Below are 14673 nucleotides of genomic sequence, written 5' to 3'. Positions count from 1 at the left end.
TAAAAGGTCTAAGCACCCCAGAGCTGTGGTCCACTTGGTCAGGATCTCCCACTGCAGAGGCCTGGTGTGGGGTTGGGCATAAGGAACTGCTTCAAAAGAAGCCACCATGAGCCCTAGGGTCCTCATGCAAAAACCAAATGAACCTGCTCTGTAAGGAAAGGGGGGGCCGAACATGAAAAGTTAAGCTGTGTCCTTCAATGAAAAAGGATTTTAAGGCGAGTACAAAAATTCTATTTTTGTTTTTGTTTTTAATATTATGGAGAAGGGTCCAGTTTTCTGTTTCAATATATTTATTGAAAGTTTTTCCAAAAAGGACACAAATTGTACACAAAGCATGACATCAAAAAGTAAAACCCACAACGCAGGTGGAACATATCAAGACATCAATAACAGAAATAAAGAGATCCAACTAGTATACCACACAGTTATCTACAGCCCAAAAGGATTGCTATATAAAGTATAAGTTCAACATACTGATAAAGAAACTGTGTAAAATTGCTATATGATTTTACAAGACAAGATTTTACAAGAGAGACCCCCCCAACAAGGGGAGATAATAGAATCTCTATTATCTCCACCACCCACCGGCCAGGCGACGTGGGTCATGTGAGTATACAAAGTGCTTTACAAAAATGTGCTATTAAATTAACCAGGTGGAATCAAAGAATCAAAAAGAAGAAAAGGGGAAACAATGGGGGGAAGAGAGAGAAAAGGAAAGAAGAAGAAAAGAATAGAAAAGGAACAAGAAAGAAAAAGAAGAATGAAAAGGAAAAGGTTGTTCGAATGAACGCCCGCCTCCCCCCGCCCGCACTCCTCAATCAGCTGGACGTTGAAGGTGTTTAATCCAAGGATCCCTAACATGGTCAAACTTAGCAGACCTGTCAATATATTTACCAGCTTTTCATTGAGCATATTCCATGTCAGCTTACGTTTCGGCTAGATCTACCCCTGGTTTCTTCCAAGAGATCGCTATGGCAATTTTTGCCGCAAGAAACATAAAATGGATTAAAGACTGAAAATGCTTGGGAGCCTCGGCAACATACTCAGTAAGAGGAGCTACTCAAGGGTTTTAACTATATCCACCATTGTCATGGAATAGATCAGAGAGTGAACTCGTATCCAAAACTAGCACATGTATGGAAGATCGTACCAGGTTGACCGCACCCCTGAAATCACAAAGAGGAAACAACCTGGTACATTTTCGAGAGGCGGTTTGGCACCAGGTACCATTTAGAGAGTACCTTATATCCCCTCTCCACCAGGGCCGTATTCATTAATAATCATATTTATGAGGAGATTGAAGGGTCCAGTTTTATTTGCAGGCTGTGACTCCACTGGAAAGATCCACAGTCACTACTTGTCTTGTGCCCATTGTCTGGTACAGAAAATAATGGGAAAAAATTATTACATTTGTCATCAGTGGAGGCGATGGTAAATCTTCCAAATATTCCAGAGACAACTAAAAAGGGATTCACCCTCACTGTGGAAAGACCCCTCCACTTCCTGGTGTGTCCCCAGGACAGGAGGTGAAAGGAAAACTTCCTAACAGGATACATACAGCAATTAAAAAAAAGGGTTCTAACAATTCTGTGCTTTATACGCAACTAAAAAAAAAAAAAAAAAACATCTATAGATACACTATAAACATACCGAGAAGGATCTTTAAAAATAATTCTACCATAGTTAGAATAAGTGCCAGTGATAAAAAAAATTACCAAAATAATCTCGGTGTCTGAAAATCGAATCGCTAGTGCCATTTTACAAAGGGGCCCCTGACACATGACTACCCGGGCTTGTCTTGTAGCACCAAAGTACTTTAGCAGAAGACACCCCCCAAATCATCCTTCCATAAATTCCTTCCACCTTTGGCTGGTCCACGAGGAAGGGAGTTGGACGCCAACTGCGGACGGCGGTTGCCGCTCTGGCGAGCACGCCTCTCCTCACTTACCACGCCTAGCTTTTCAATGGAAGGAGCCCGGGGTCATGCTGGGTGCCATAACTACCCCCATTTCGAACAGAATGCCCTCCCAGTTGTGTACTTGGGCACACTGCAGACCACATTCGGATTATGGCTTCATGTGGAAACACGAGGTAACTACCTTGGGTGAAATTTCTACTGATAAGGTTCTCTCAGCAACATGTCTTTCTTTATACTTTCTCTTCCCCTTCAGGGAATTGCATGGGTTCCATGCAATATTTGTTTATACTGTCTCTATTTCCCTTTTATACTTAGTTATGGTCAATCTGCTATGTTCTCTAACTCACATTGCTTTGTGCTCTTTCTATAATCACTAATGGGTACCGGCTATACTTATGATAGTAGCACTACTTACACATAACTGTTATACATTACCTATTAATTTTATGGGGAGTGTTTGCAGTTACTTTCTACACCATTATTGAATAATACATGGAGACTTTCTTCCTTCTGGGCATGCGTTTGCACACCCAGCTTCTCCGTGGGTCTCTATCACCACAGCTCCCGGGATAGACATTCCCAGCAGCCCCGAGTTTGCAGTACCGCATGTTTTAAACTGTAGCCGATACGTAAGTATTTTAGGGTAGATATTCCTTTTCCTCCCACCCTAACTCCTTCCCTGTTGTTTGGGTTAAACATCAGACCATATTGGTGTTCATATGTCTTTTGCAGATATGTTATGTGTCTGCTCCTGATGAAGTGGAGCGAATCCACGCAACGCATCAAGCTTGTTGGATGCAGCCACGTCTTTAATATATGGTTTATTTTCTACTTTGCCCACTATGTTATTTTTGCTTTTTTAACTGACCCCATGACACAAAGCACTGCATTATCAGTTACTGCAATGTGATCTATGTGTATTCAGCCCTCTTTACTCTGATATCCCTAACTAAAATCTAGTGGAATCAATTGCCTTCAGAAGTCACCTAATTAGTAAATAGTAAGTCCACCTGTAACTTCATCTCAGTATAAATGCAGCTGTTTTGTGAAGCCCTCAGAGGTTTGTTACTTCGTGAATGAACAAAGCATCATGAAGGAAAAGAAACATACCAGGCAGGTCAGGGATAAAGTTGTGGAGAACCAGAACTTTAAAGGAGGGTTGTTTTAAAAAAAAAAAAAAAAAAAAATATCCCAAGCTTTGAACATCTCACGGAGCACTGGTCAGTCCATCGTTTGAAAATGGAAAGAGTATGGCACAACTAAAAACCTACCAAGACATGGCCGTCCACCTAAACTGACAGGCCGGGCAAGGTGAGCATTAATCAGAGAAGCAGCCAAGAGGACTATGGTAACTCTGGAGGAGCTGCAGAGATCCACAGCTCAGATGAGAGAATCTGTCCACAGAACAACTGTTAGTCGTGCACTCCACAAATCTGCCCTTTATGGAAGAGTGGCAAGAAGAAAGCCATTGTTAAAAGAAAGTCATAAGAAGTCCCATTTGCAGTTTGTGAGAAGCCATGTGGGGGACACAGCAAACATGTGGAAGAAGGTGCTCTGGTCAGATGAGACCAAAATTTAACTTTTTGGCCTAAAAGCAAAACGATACGTGTGGCAGAAAACTAACACTGCACATCACACTGAACACACCATCCCCACCGTGAAACATGGTGGTGGCAGCGTTATGTTGTTGGGATGCTTTTCTTCAGCAGGGACAGGGAAGCTTGTCAGAGTTTATGGGAAGATGGCAGCCTTTCAAACTTGGGAAACAGTTGCTTGATGCCAAAAAGTCCATGACACACCCCCAGATAGTGTGCTGCTTGACAGGGAGGGTGGTACCCAATCTTTGAGAACACTGGCTTGTATGGTGGCCCATCTGAGCCACAAAGAGATGATAGCTACAAGCAATATATGCCCGCAGGTGAGTTTAGAGGAATTACTTTAATTGGTTTAAATAGTGGTGACGCACAGATAGAATCAGAAATAGACTGCATGGAGTCACAGGGGAACAATCGGTTTTATGGGAAACTGTATGAAATGTCTTCAAAGAGTGAGGGTCCAATTGTCTCTGGAACAAGCTAGAAAGAGCAGACACCTGATCTTTGATAGTGCTGGGAACCAAATTCTGGTCCAGACCCAGCTATAGGAAAGACAGGATTTGTCCCACAGAAAACTACTGTGGTGGAAGCCCTAAGACTAATACTAAGTGAAGTATGCCTTCCATGTCCGATGATAGACCTTGCGGGAAGTAGACCCTAGGTCCTTCAGAACCTAGGTTTCAACAGCCATACCATTAAAGCAAACAATTGTGATGCAGGATGATAAATCAGTCCTGGAGGCAGAAGATACTGATGATCTGGTAGAGCCTATGGAACGTCTGCTAGGAGTCTTACCAGGTTGGCATGCTACATCTGCCTGGGTCAGTCCAAAGCAATGAGGATCACCAGAATGCCCTCCATCCTGATTCTTTGAAGCAGACATTTCTGGAAGAAAAAAAAAAATCAGGGTGTGCTGGTCCCAGTGTATCCACTGCTTTTGCTAGAGGGCCCTGTTCCTGGAGAAAACCAGCAGGTCAGGAGGTCTGCGTCTGGCGTCACCCACCTGGGACACAGGCCCTGGAACATCTCCAGGTGTAGGGGCCACTCCCCTGGGTCCAGATGTTGAAGTCTGTCTGCCTGCCAATTGTTATGACTTGGAATGTACATGCCAAAAAAACCTGACACATGACGTTCTGCCCAGGACAGAATTTGACCCACCTCTTTATGGTGAGACTTCTGGTTGCTGTACATCACCATCGTGGGGTTGTCAAAATGAATCCAGATCAGATGACCCTCCAGAAGAATGGTCCAAAACTGCAGAAACAGCCGAATTGCCGGAAGTGCCAGGTTGTTGATTGGGAGATTCCTCCAATGACCATGTCCCTTGCACCAAGGCACCCAGGGCTCCTTCCCAACCCAACAGGCTGCCATACTTTATGAGGAGATAGAAGCGGAGGGATGAAGGACTTTGCCCTTTCCAGAGCCAGATTGCTGAGTCACCAAACCAGGGACAACCTGGTCCTTGATGTCAAATAAATCGTTCTGTCCTGGGATTGCAGTGACCTTGTCCCACGACAACAGAATGTTGCATTGTAGAGTTTTGAGGTGAAACCAGGTAAACAGGACTACCTCAAAAAGGAGGATACCATCAGAAACAAAGACTGTCATGCAAAACTATTTATATTTCTGAGATTGGAGACTGAACTTTCTTTCTGTGTCCAGGAGTAAATTCAGATACTCCAAATAATTACTCCAGAGGCGATTTCTGGATCAGGATCCATTCGAACCACTGTAGCATCCTGACAGTCAAAGTCATGCTGTCTGACAGAGCCTGCACTGACTGTTTTCTTAACAAGAGGTCATCTTAGTATCCCATAATGGAGATGCTACAAGAGCACACCAGGGCTAGTACTGGAGCCAGCACTTTGGTGCAGATGAGAAGACGAATAGATAGGGCAAGAACTGGTAGTGTAAGGGTCCAGTAGGAAAAGCTAATATGCTAGAAAAATGGGGGCGTGAAGGTAAGCATCCTTGGTCCACTAAAGCCCAAAAAGTCTCCCTGGTAAATGGGAGACAATGACATCCCTGGTGGATTCTATGCAGAATGTCTGAGCTTGAATGAAAGCATTCAGTGATTTTTAGATCAATGAGGCAGAGGCCACCTTTGGGTCGGAGAACAGTAAACAGGTTGGAGAAAAAACCCTGCAACTCTTCTGCCACTGAATATAAGACAACTGCTTAATCCAGAAGACCCAAGGGCTTAATGGAGGTCTGCTAATCTGTGTGGTAACACAGGAAGGTTGGAGGTGAGAAACTAAGGGGGGGCAGGAAGTGGAGCTCCAGCTCGTAGACCTTGGAAGTCACTTCCCACACCCAGGTACCTGAATTGCAGGCTGTCTATAAAGGTCCACCTTCATGCCAAGGAAGATTTGCATGTGAATTTGGCAGCTATTGAGCCCATGACCTTCCGGGTGGACTGGGAGACAAGCTTGAAGACCTGGATGGTGTGGGAGTGGAGAAACAAAAGGGAGGTTTCTTAACTGACAGAGAGAAAACATTACAAGTTTGTTCCTTAAGCTTAAGTACTCTTTCAGTCGGTAGCATTCTTAAAAAATGGTATCAAAGAGAAGATCCGAAAATACTCTGTCCTTCAAAGACCATGCTGATCAGACACTACTTATATGTGGGATCTGCAGTGCATATGTTTTCCAAATGTGTACAAGCAGGAGCCTTGTAGAAAGATAAAACACAAAACCTCCAGAAGCCAGTCATAGCTGTAGCTTATAGCTAAAACCATTTGCGCCAAATGTTTTATGACCAAGGGATCAACTGCAGTAGTGCCAAGACCTCTTTTAAAAGGACTGACCAGTCGGCTGGTTTGCCAAAGCATGGTCACAGCCAAGGTGATGGCCAGGGCCTGCCAGCGAGAACAGAACTCTACAGCTTCTGTTTATTGTTTAGGTCATTAAAGCAAGGTGCATCCTCTACCATATGGTGATTGCTTTGTTAAGGGGGCACCATGCTGGAACAACAGTAAGGATAGACCATATTTTTAACAAAGGAGGAAAGCTCTTTTTAAAAAGGTACAAGGCCAATAAGCACGGGGGGGGGTTCCAGTGTTTTGAGAGCAAGACTTGGAATAGCAAGTGCACTGGGAAAGTCTTTAGGCTACTTTCACACTGAAGCACTTTTTCAGGCACTGTAAAGCGCCTGAAAAACACCTCCCCTGCCACCCCCTTGTGAAAGCCTGAGTGCTTTCACACTGGAGCGGTGTGCTTGCAGAACAGGAAAAAATAAATGTCCTGCAAGCAGGATCTTTGGAGCATTGCGGGAGCAGTGAATACACCGCTCCTAAAATGCCCCTGCCATTGAAATTAATGGCCAGCGCTGCCGAAGCGCCCGCAAAGTGCTTTGGCAGCGGCCCTTTTAACAATTTTTCAGCTGCTAAAAGCACCCCGCTAGCAGCTGAAAAGCACCGCTACAAAAAGCGGCGCCTTTACCGCCATTGCCCCCCTGCCCCAGTGTGAAAGTGCCCTTACTGTCATAGAGCTCTGGAGAAAGAAAACTGGTAGAAGCAACAGGCTGATTCCTCTAGCTTCAGAGTTTTGCACACCACATTAATGAGCCAAAACAATCTATTATTTTGGGAATAATGGTTGATACTGTGACTATTTGGAGCAAAGCTCATCAAATAAGACTGAAGCAAGCAACTCTGAATCACAGTCTGCAGCTGAAGCCTCAGAAGCTGCTAAGACCAGATCAGATACTAAATCTCAAAGGCCAAGTTCACCTTTAAGTAAAAAAAATAATAAATGCACATATTTGTGCTGGTAAAAAAGAAATTTGCATTTATTTTTTTTTCTTTTACACAGGAGCCTGCAACAAAGTATTGCACCCATGATCAGTGTATCGTAGGTGCTTCAGGGTAGGAGGCAAGGCCTCAAGTTCTCATAAAACCCAAACAGCTGGTAGCAGATGGCCAGAGGTGACATCACTGTAAGCTGGCAGCAGGAACAGTCCGAAGATCACAGCTAAATGTGGCTCTTTGCAAGCAGAAGTGTGGAGATGGTTCCTTGAGGCTGTACTCTACCCAGCAGATGACATTAGTGCTCTTGATCTGCAAAGTGCTCAGTAGTTAAATTATTAGAACAGTCTGGAAAAAGCACCTATGGGGAACCTGGTGTCTGAAGGTCATTTTCAGTCTATCCCTGCAATGTCCAGACCAGTTGGGACAGCACACGTTACTCCAAAAGCCAAGCAAAGGATGACCGTGCTGGATAGATCCAATTGATGAGACCAACCCTAATAGCAACATAGAGAAGTGTTGCTTAAAGAAAAATGGATACCAGGAGGAAAAAAAAAAAAAAAAAAAAAAGGGGTTGTCCTTTTTGTTTACACAGAAGAGCTGACAAAAAGGACCTTCATCCTCCTTGATAACCAGCATGTTTCAGCACAGACTTTAAAAAAAAAAGTCTGGAAAGCCTTTACATCGCAGAACACAGCGGATTTCATATTCATGACTACTTAGGTTATGCTGTCATCTTCAGGTAAATGAACACTAGCTAAAACAGGCAAGAATCCCCACCAAAGCATAACTCCTACTAGCTCAGGTAAGCCTCGATTTTAACTAGTGTCCTTAGACAATGGATATGCCATTAATGGCTCTGAAGGTCTCCTTTCAGGAGCTTAGTCCCCAAAATCACAGTCTGTTCAGAACACCCCTGTTGGAATAGGGAAGGGTCTCATCCGGATCTGTTACCCATGGCCAAAAAGGGCAGTTCCCAGACGCCGCATGCAAAAATGGGGACAATCTGTAATGTTGCCAGCTGGATCCTGCAGACAGTGATCTCTAGGGTACAACATATCTGGTGACCCAGTTGGCAGGGTGCTTTCAAGTCTAGGACAGTAATCCTGATGAAGGGAGTAAAGTCCCTAAAAGCCTCGTGGGGCATGCCCACCGTGATGGGTGAGGATTTGGCCTCTTGGCCATGCAGCATGGACTGGTGAGTGCCTCTGAAACAGTGGCGCACAGCCTTTCCCCGATTGTGGATCGATACAAGCTGGAGCATTGCTCAATAGATGCAGCGCATCCGCAACTACCATTTTGTTAGTCCTGGGTAAATACGCAATCGCTGACACTGGTCACTTAAATATTCTGTCAGTATCGCACAAACGTAAAGAAGTCCTTGGACCTGCCAATGCATTTGTTTCCCAAGACCAGGTCAACTGTGAAATGGTGGATATCTACGTGGATGATGGATACCCAAGCCTGGCAGGCTGGGGAAGGGTTCTAGAAAACCTTTCAAGTTCAGGGAATGTGATCAGAGGTGCAAAAGTTGCCATCCTGAAACTTTGGAAAATTCAGCTGGCTCTCCTATGATGATCTACCTTCTGGATCTCCACATCAGGGTGCAGTCAGACAATGCCACAACTGTGCATTCATCAAGGACGGACAAGCTATGCTGCTCAGGAAGATGCAGATCAGGTGTTGGGCTGAAACTCATGTTGGAGTTCGAGCCTGCTCCACTGTGCACATTACCAAGCATGGCTATTATTCAACCAAAAACTAGGCAGGTTTGTGTCCTGAACCAGGGATCCTTAGTCATTTGCAGATGTCCTGGTGACTACTTGGTGTCAATTTTCACTGAAATATGAGTGTCCCCCCAGAGGTTCCTCCACACCAGTTGCACAGGATAAAAGTTGGAGGGGGCATTTAAGATTCTGATTGCACCAGCTTGGGCAAGTAGGACTTGGTATTCAGACATCGTGAATAGCTTGGTAGACAGACCTTTGCTTCCAGATTACTGTTGCCAGGTCGATCTTCCATCCAACTTTACAGTCAACAGTTGCTAAAGCCCCAGCCTTGAGGGATAGGGGCGTTTATTGCTTTGGAGGAGGGTAGGGATTACAAAGTCAAAGTTGAGCTCAAGAAGGTGATGTACCAAGGAAAGCCTTTTGTCCCCTGCCTTATAAGTTTCATCCCCAACAATAAGTCACGGGGTGCATTTTGGCTTTTCCACTGTCTGACACGGAGTGGTCTCTGGCTTAAGTACCATTGAGAGACAGATCTCAGCCTTGGCTGTTTCAGAGACCCATCAAGTCTCATTCCTCTGTAAAAGCCTTTGTAAAAAAGGCACCAGATGGATATTACTATTGGTTTTATAACATTTTAAAACTTGGGTTACAAAACCACACATATATTGTATATATAAAAATAAATTTGGTTTTGCCAGTGTTTTGAAGGAGGGGCCTTTCAATCCTGCTTTTTTGTTCTCTTCAAAATTCAGCATCTTTAGGGTGTGGCACTAGTTTAGTTTTCCCTATAGAGAGAGAAGGATTAATAGCTTTATAAAGCTGGCCATCGATGAATCAAATCTCAGCTGGTTTTGCAGGGACCAGCCGAGATTCAATCTATGGGCAGGCTGCTTGTGCTAAAGTCGATCAACCAACTTCAGTACAACTAGCCTGGTATTATTTTTGAATGTGATCACCGCCAGTGTCTATGGCAACCAGCAGGTCATTGTGTTCCACCAGCGGTGGACAGAAAGAAAACTGCATAATCTATGGGCTGCTTTAAGAATTCTCACCCCACATTTTTTCTTCCTGGCCCCCAGGGTACAAAGTGCACTTTGTCACATTTAGGTTGGTGCCATTGATGTGAAGCCAGCATGGTAAACAGCATGAACCCTTCCCTCACGATGTTCAACCAAAACACATAATAGCTGGCAAATACCTAAGCAGTCTTAAAGTGGTAAACTCCTGAATGTTATTTTTACCTACAGGTAAGCTTATGATAAAGAGTGAAAATGGAACTCTGCAGCAGTGACAGTGTGCTGCTCAAGGGCTCTGTATCAAGGCAAGTCGTTCATATGCAATGCATACTAGCACATTATGGCTTTACCTTGCAAGGAGAAAAAAGTAAAGCCATGTTTACTACCACTTTGTTAGCGCTGGCCTCGGGCACCAGGCACTTACCCAAGATCAGTGCAGTCGATCATGCAGTGGGGGCATGTTGGCACAAGTCTTCCGTTCCCAATTGAACACTTACACCTTACAGACCAATAGCAGCACTCCCAGCGCAGGGGGAGGTACTAGTGCGCTACTTGATCCTCACAAAAGAACACCCAATAAATCAGACGTCATGCAGGGAAGAAGCTGACCAACAATAGCAGCAGCGGTTTACTGGAGGACTGGTCAGTGTTTTATAGATATTTAACACCTTTCCTGCTGACTGGCCCCATTAGGGTTCTTAAAGCCAGGAGGCAGGCATTTGGGTCATGTGCCTGCTGTGATTGGCTGTCACGATCTGAAAAGCTCCCAATCGCCAGTATGCATTTGAAGCTTTCCGGTACCAGATGTCTACTGGTCTAGGAGTGCGCAGGGAGCATGCTTTTAGCACAGCAAGTGGTTTACAGGGCCAAAATATATACACCAGTGTAAAGGCCCACCCGCTGAGAGGCAGCGGGAAGCAGTTAAACATAATAGGCCCGTGCAAATACAGACATCCGCGCACACAAGACTTTTGTTTTTTGTTTTTTTTTCCCCTGACACCGGACCCAATGAATATTTGTATGCAGCCATAAAATCACAGATCAAGTATCACAATGTTTATTGATAGATACAAGTATATAAAATCAGGGCATGAACATGACTTGATAAATTAAGTAGACTTAATTTCAATACTATAATAAAGGAGGACCAATTCATTTGCTCACCATTTTAAGCATCACACCCACAAATAACCACGTATCTTAGGGTAGCCATCAATCTCTCAAAAACAGAGCAGTTTTTTTGTGCAAGTAACATTTTTTTTTTTTCTTTTTTAGATTTTTAAAGACTTGTGCACTTGCCCAGGCTCAAAGATATTAGATTCTAGCACAAAAAAAAAAAAAAAAAAGCCCATTACTAGAGGTAGAAGTACAGGCAATACACATACTATTACGGTAACATCCATGAATTACAGTTAAAGGATTCTCTGTAACAACCAAATTGATAATCAGATATTGCAACAAGTCAAGTATTACACTGAGCAAAGTGCATCTCTACAGTATTCTTCAGTGTTGCTAAATCAGTTTATTTTGTTTTTTTTCCCCCCCTTTATGGCCCAGAAAGGTTAATTTTTCGGCAGCTATAGAAGTCCTCGCCAGAGACCATGTGTGTGTTTTGGGAACCCAGGATGTAATTATTGCATGCTGCTAATGCACAGATCTAAACATTACAGATACTCTAAAAATATTGCATGGCTGACTATGATTAAGACATTACACTTAAAAACCTCTTTTAGAGCAGAAGGAATCCTATAAATGGACATGCCTCCGCATTTACAGATTTGCGAAAATGTTACAGCGGAATGGATTTTCGCAGTGGTTAGGTCAAAAACGCGATTTAAATTCATAGCAACAGTGTGTTTTGCACAACATTAAGGCTTCGGCTGGTTCTTTAGTCGGCTTCCTCTTCAGATTCCTCTTCTTCGGCGGTCTCCAGCCAGGTTAGCCATTGGTTCACCTGAAAAAAAAAAAAAAAAAAAAAAATTAAAAAATTAAAACAGCATTACACCACATCTCGCAGGCTGAGCTCTGCAGCTGTAAACATAAAATTCAGACATTCATAAACAGTCAAAGTTACCTACCATGTCACCTCAGAATCAACCTGATAGGCAAAAGATAAAAGATTGAAATGTCCCCAACATGGAAGTATAGATGGGGTGCCAGGGAGATTAAAACAGAATGGTGCCCTATTCAAAGTAACATCCTTTTCCCCCCCTCCATGCTGTTGGCCAACAGTGAAAAAGGACTGCTCGCCTGTTTCAGGGGGTGTGGTCAGGAGGGCACAATGCTCTACAACTGGTGGACATGCCCAAAAGATTTTGGATAAGAATTTTTAACTTGGTTTATTCGGTGACTGGAGTGAATATACCTAAAAATGTTAAAGACAGCCTTATTTTCTGAACTTGGAGTTAACTGCCCAGACACCTCAGGTCCCTCTTTTGGCAGCCAAGATCACCATAGCGTGAGCATTGAAAACCCCTCCGATAAATTTTGTATTAGTGAAAAATAAAATTTCCTGGATCATAAAAGAAAACTAGTATTCTTCATGACCAACAAAGTCAGGTTGAAACCCTTGGATTAGATATCTCCAGTCACCGTGAGGGGTCAGTCTGGAGATTCTACTCTCCTTTATACAAACTTTGTCCCCTTTTTTGGGTTCCCACGTTAGATAGTGGGGTCTAAAGTACATTAAACCCAGCTTATACTTGATAACTAAGTTTTCTATACCATGACTTTAAGCTGGGAAATCTGGTTCCACACCATGATAGTCCCTCTACAGAGGGATTCACTGTTCTGAAAAGCCTTGCAAAAAAAAAAAAAAAAAAAAAAAAAAAAAAAAAAACAGAATCATACCAGAATAGCCTTGACTTGTTATAAATGTTAATACTATCGTTAGGTATACAGTGAACAGTTTTATTGATCAGCAAGTTCTAGGCATCTCGTGACCCATCACTTTGTTTATGGGACAGGGATGGACGGGGTTAGTACCTTTGTAAGTAGCTATCCAGCATCCTTAGAGAAGTTATTTTCATAACATGTTGTTACACCCATATTCAGGAGAGAAATAAACCATTGCTCTGCTCAAAAACTTCTCCAAGTATTCACCATACACTAAACAAACATCACTTTACCTGGAATAAAGCTTTTCCTTTCCCTGGAAACTCTTGTGTAATATCTTCCTTCCATGCCAAGAAAGCTTCTTCTTCTATTATCTCCATGTCATAGAAATGGACGAAGAAGCGGAGCAACATGCCTGTAAGGGAATGGACATTTAAAATAAATAAAAAAACATCAGAAACAGGACATGGCTGCCATAGAGAAAGAGGAGCAAATGGCAAGAGGCAGTTGTACCTTTAGGGAAGTTTTTAGTGTAGCAGTGCACCTGGAGTGCATACAAGGCGCTGACTTGAAGGTCAACGTGGTCATGGAGGAACTTCTGCATCACTGGCTTGAAAGAAAGCAACAGCTGCTTCTCCTGTTCCAGCTGCTCTTTAGATGGTGCTGCCACCTGCTCTGCATCGTCCGTTGGGCAAACCTCATTAGAAATATACTGTAAAAAGCTGCAAGACAAAAAAAAAAAAAAAAAAGTATATTATAATATATATATATATTTTTTTTTTTTTTAAAACCAGCATGCAAAAGTTTGCAATCCAATTATACAACATACATTTCCAATTGTTGATGTAGCCACAAAATCTATTTATCCTGCATGCTTTTTCTACACGATAATCCTTTTCTTAACTTTGACATCAATAACTTTGTTTTGCTTGTATGGTAAGTGAAGTTCCATAGATAGGCACTACCTTGGGTTTGGTTGCGCTATTACAGTATTTTATTTTTGGTTTTTTTATTTATTTATTTTTACACACAATGCATCCAGCAAGCAGTCCCTGATTGTACACAGAGGGAGTTATCCATTTCTCATCCTTGCAAAAGCAGGGATGAGAAACTTTGAGCTCTATAATTAAAAAGCAGCACTGTACAGCTAGGCACACATTTAACCCTTTGATCACCCTAGATCAGTTTCTCAACTCCAGCCCTCAAAGCGCCACAACAGGTCATGTTTTCAGGCTTTTCAATTTTGCACAGGTGATTTGATCAGTTTCATTGCCTTAATAATTATCACAGCCTTTTCATCTGAGGGAAATCCTGAAAACATGACCTGTTGGGGCGTCTTGAGGACTGGAGTTGAGAAACACTGCCCTAGATGTTAACCCCTTCCCAGCCAGTGTCATTAGTACAGATTAACCACTATATTGGTGCCAGCTCCCCCACTCAGTGTCCGATTGTCCACCACACTCCCATTATAGGTTGAGAGGGATAATAAATTTATATATTTACACACAAAAAATGTATTTGATTAATTTGGGTACAGCATCACATGACCGAACAATTACCAGTTAAAATAGCACAGTGCTGGATAGCAAGGGTCTGTTAAGGGGGTAAAAAAAAAAAAAAAAAAAAAAAAAACCACCACACCAAACTCTCAAATGGTACCCTCTTGCTATGAGGGCAATCAAACAGGCTTGCTCCCGAGCCACACCCCTGTGAATGGGCATTGTCCACACACACACACACACACTATGGCTCTGCCCCACCCCCGCTCTCTTCATACCCTTGTAGCAGGAGCTGCTGCTCTCATGCACATCTCTTGATTGAGAAGGGGCTCAGG

At 43.1% G+C, this 14673-nt stretch overlaps 1 protein-coding gene across 1 annotated transcript in view; it reads right to left on the bottom strand.

The window, feature by feature from the left end:
- Positions 1–11038: 11038 nt before the first annotated feature.
- The window catches only part of EIF4G2 (eukaryotic translation initiation factor 4 gamma 2), a gene marked incomplete in the record, with an annotated part of 28859 nt that continues 25224 nt past the window's right edge, over positions 11039–14673 (bottom strand). The window contains 3 exon segments of the mRNA XM_073604080.1: positions 11039–11958; positions 13133–13254; positions 13353–13561. Of these exon segments, the coding sequence (XP_073460181.1) occupies positions 11893–11958; positions 13133–13254; positions 13353–13561 (397 nt within the window).

The sequence above is a fragment of the Aquarana catesbeiana genome, linkage group LG11 (genome assembly GCF_042186555.1).
Source record: "Aquarana catesbeiana isolate 2022-GZ linkage group LG11, ASM4218655v1, whole genome shotgun sequence".
NCBI lineage: Eukaryota > Metazoa > Chordata > Amphibia > Anura > Ranidae > Aquarana > Aquarana catesbeiana.
The sequence above is the reverse complement of the archived record's forward strand: the minus strand, read 5'-3'. Positions and strand labels throughout refer to the sequence as shown.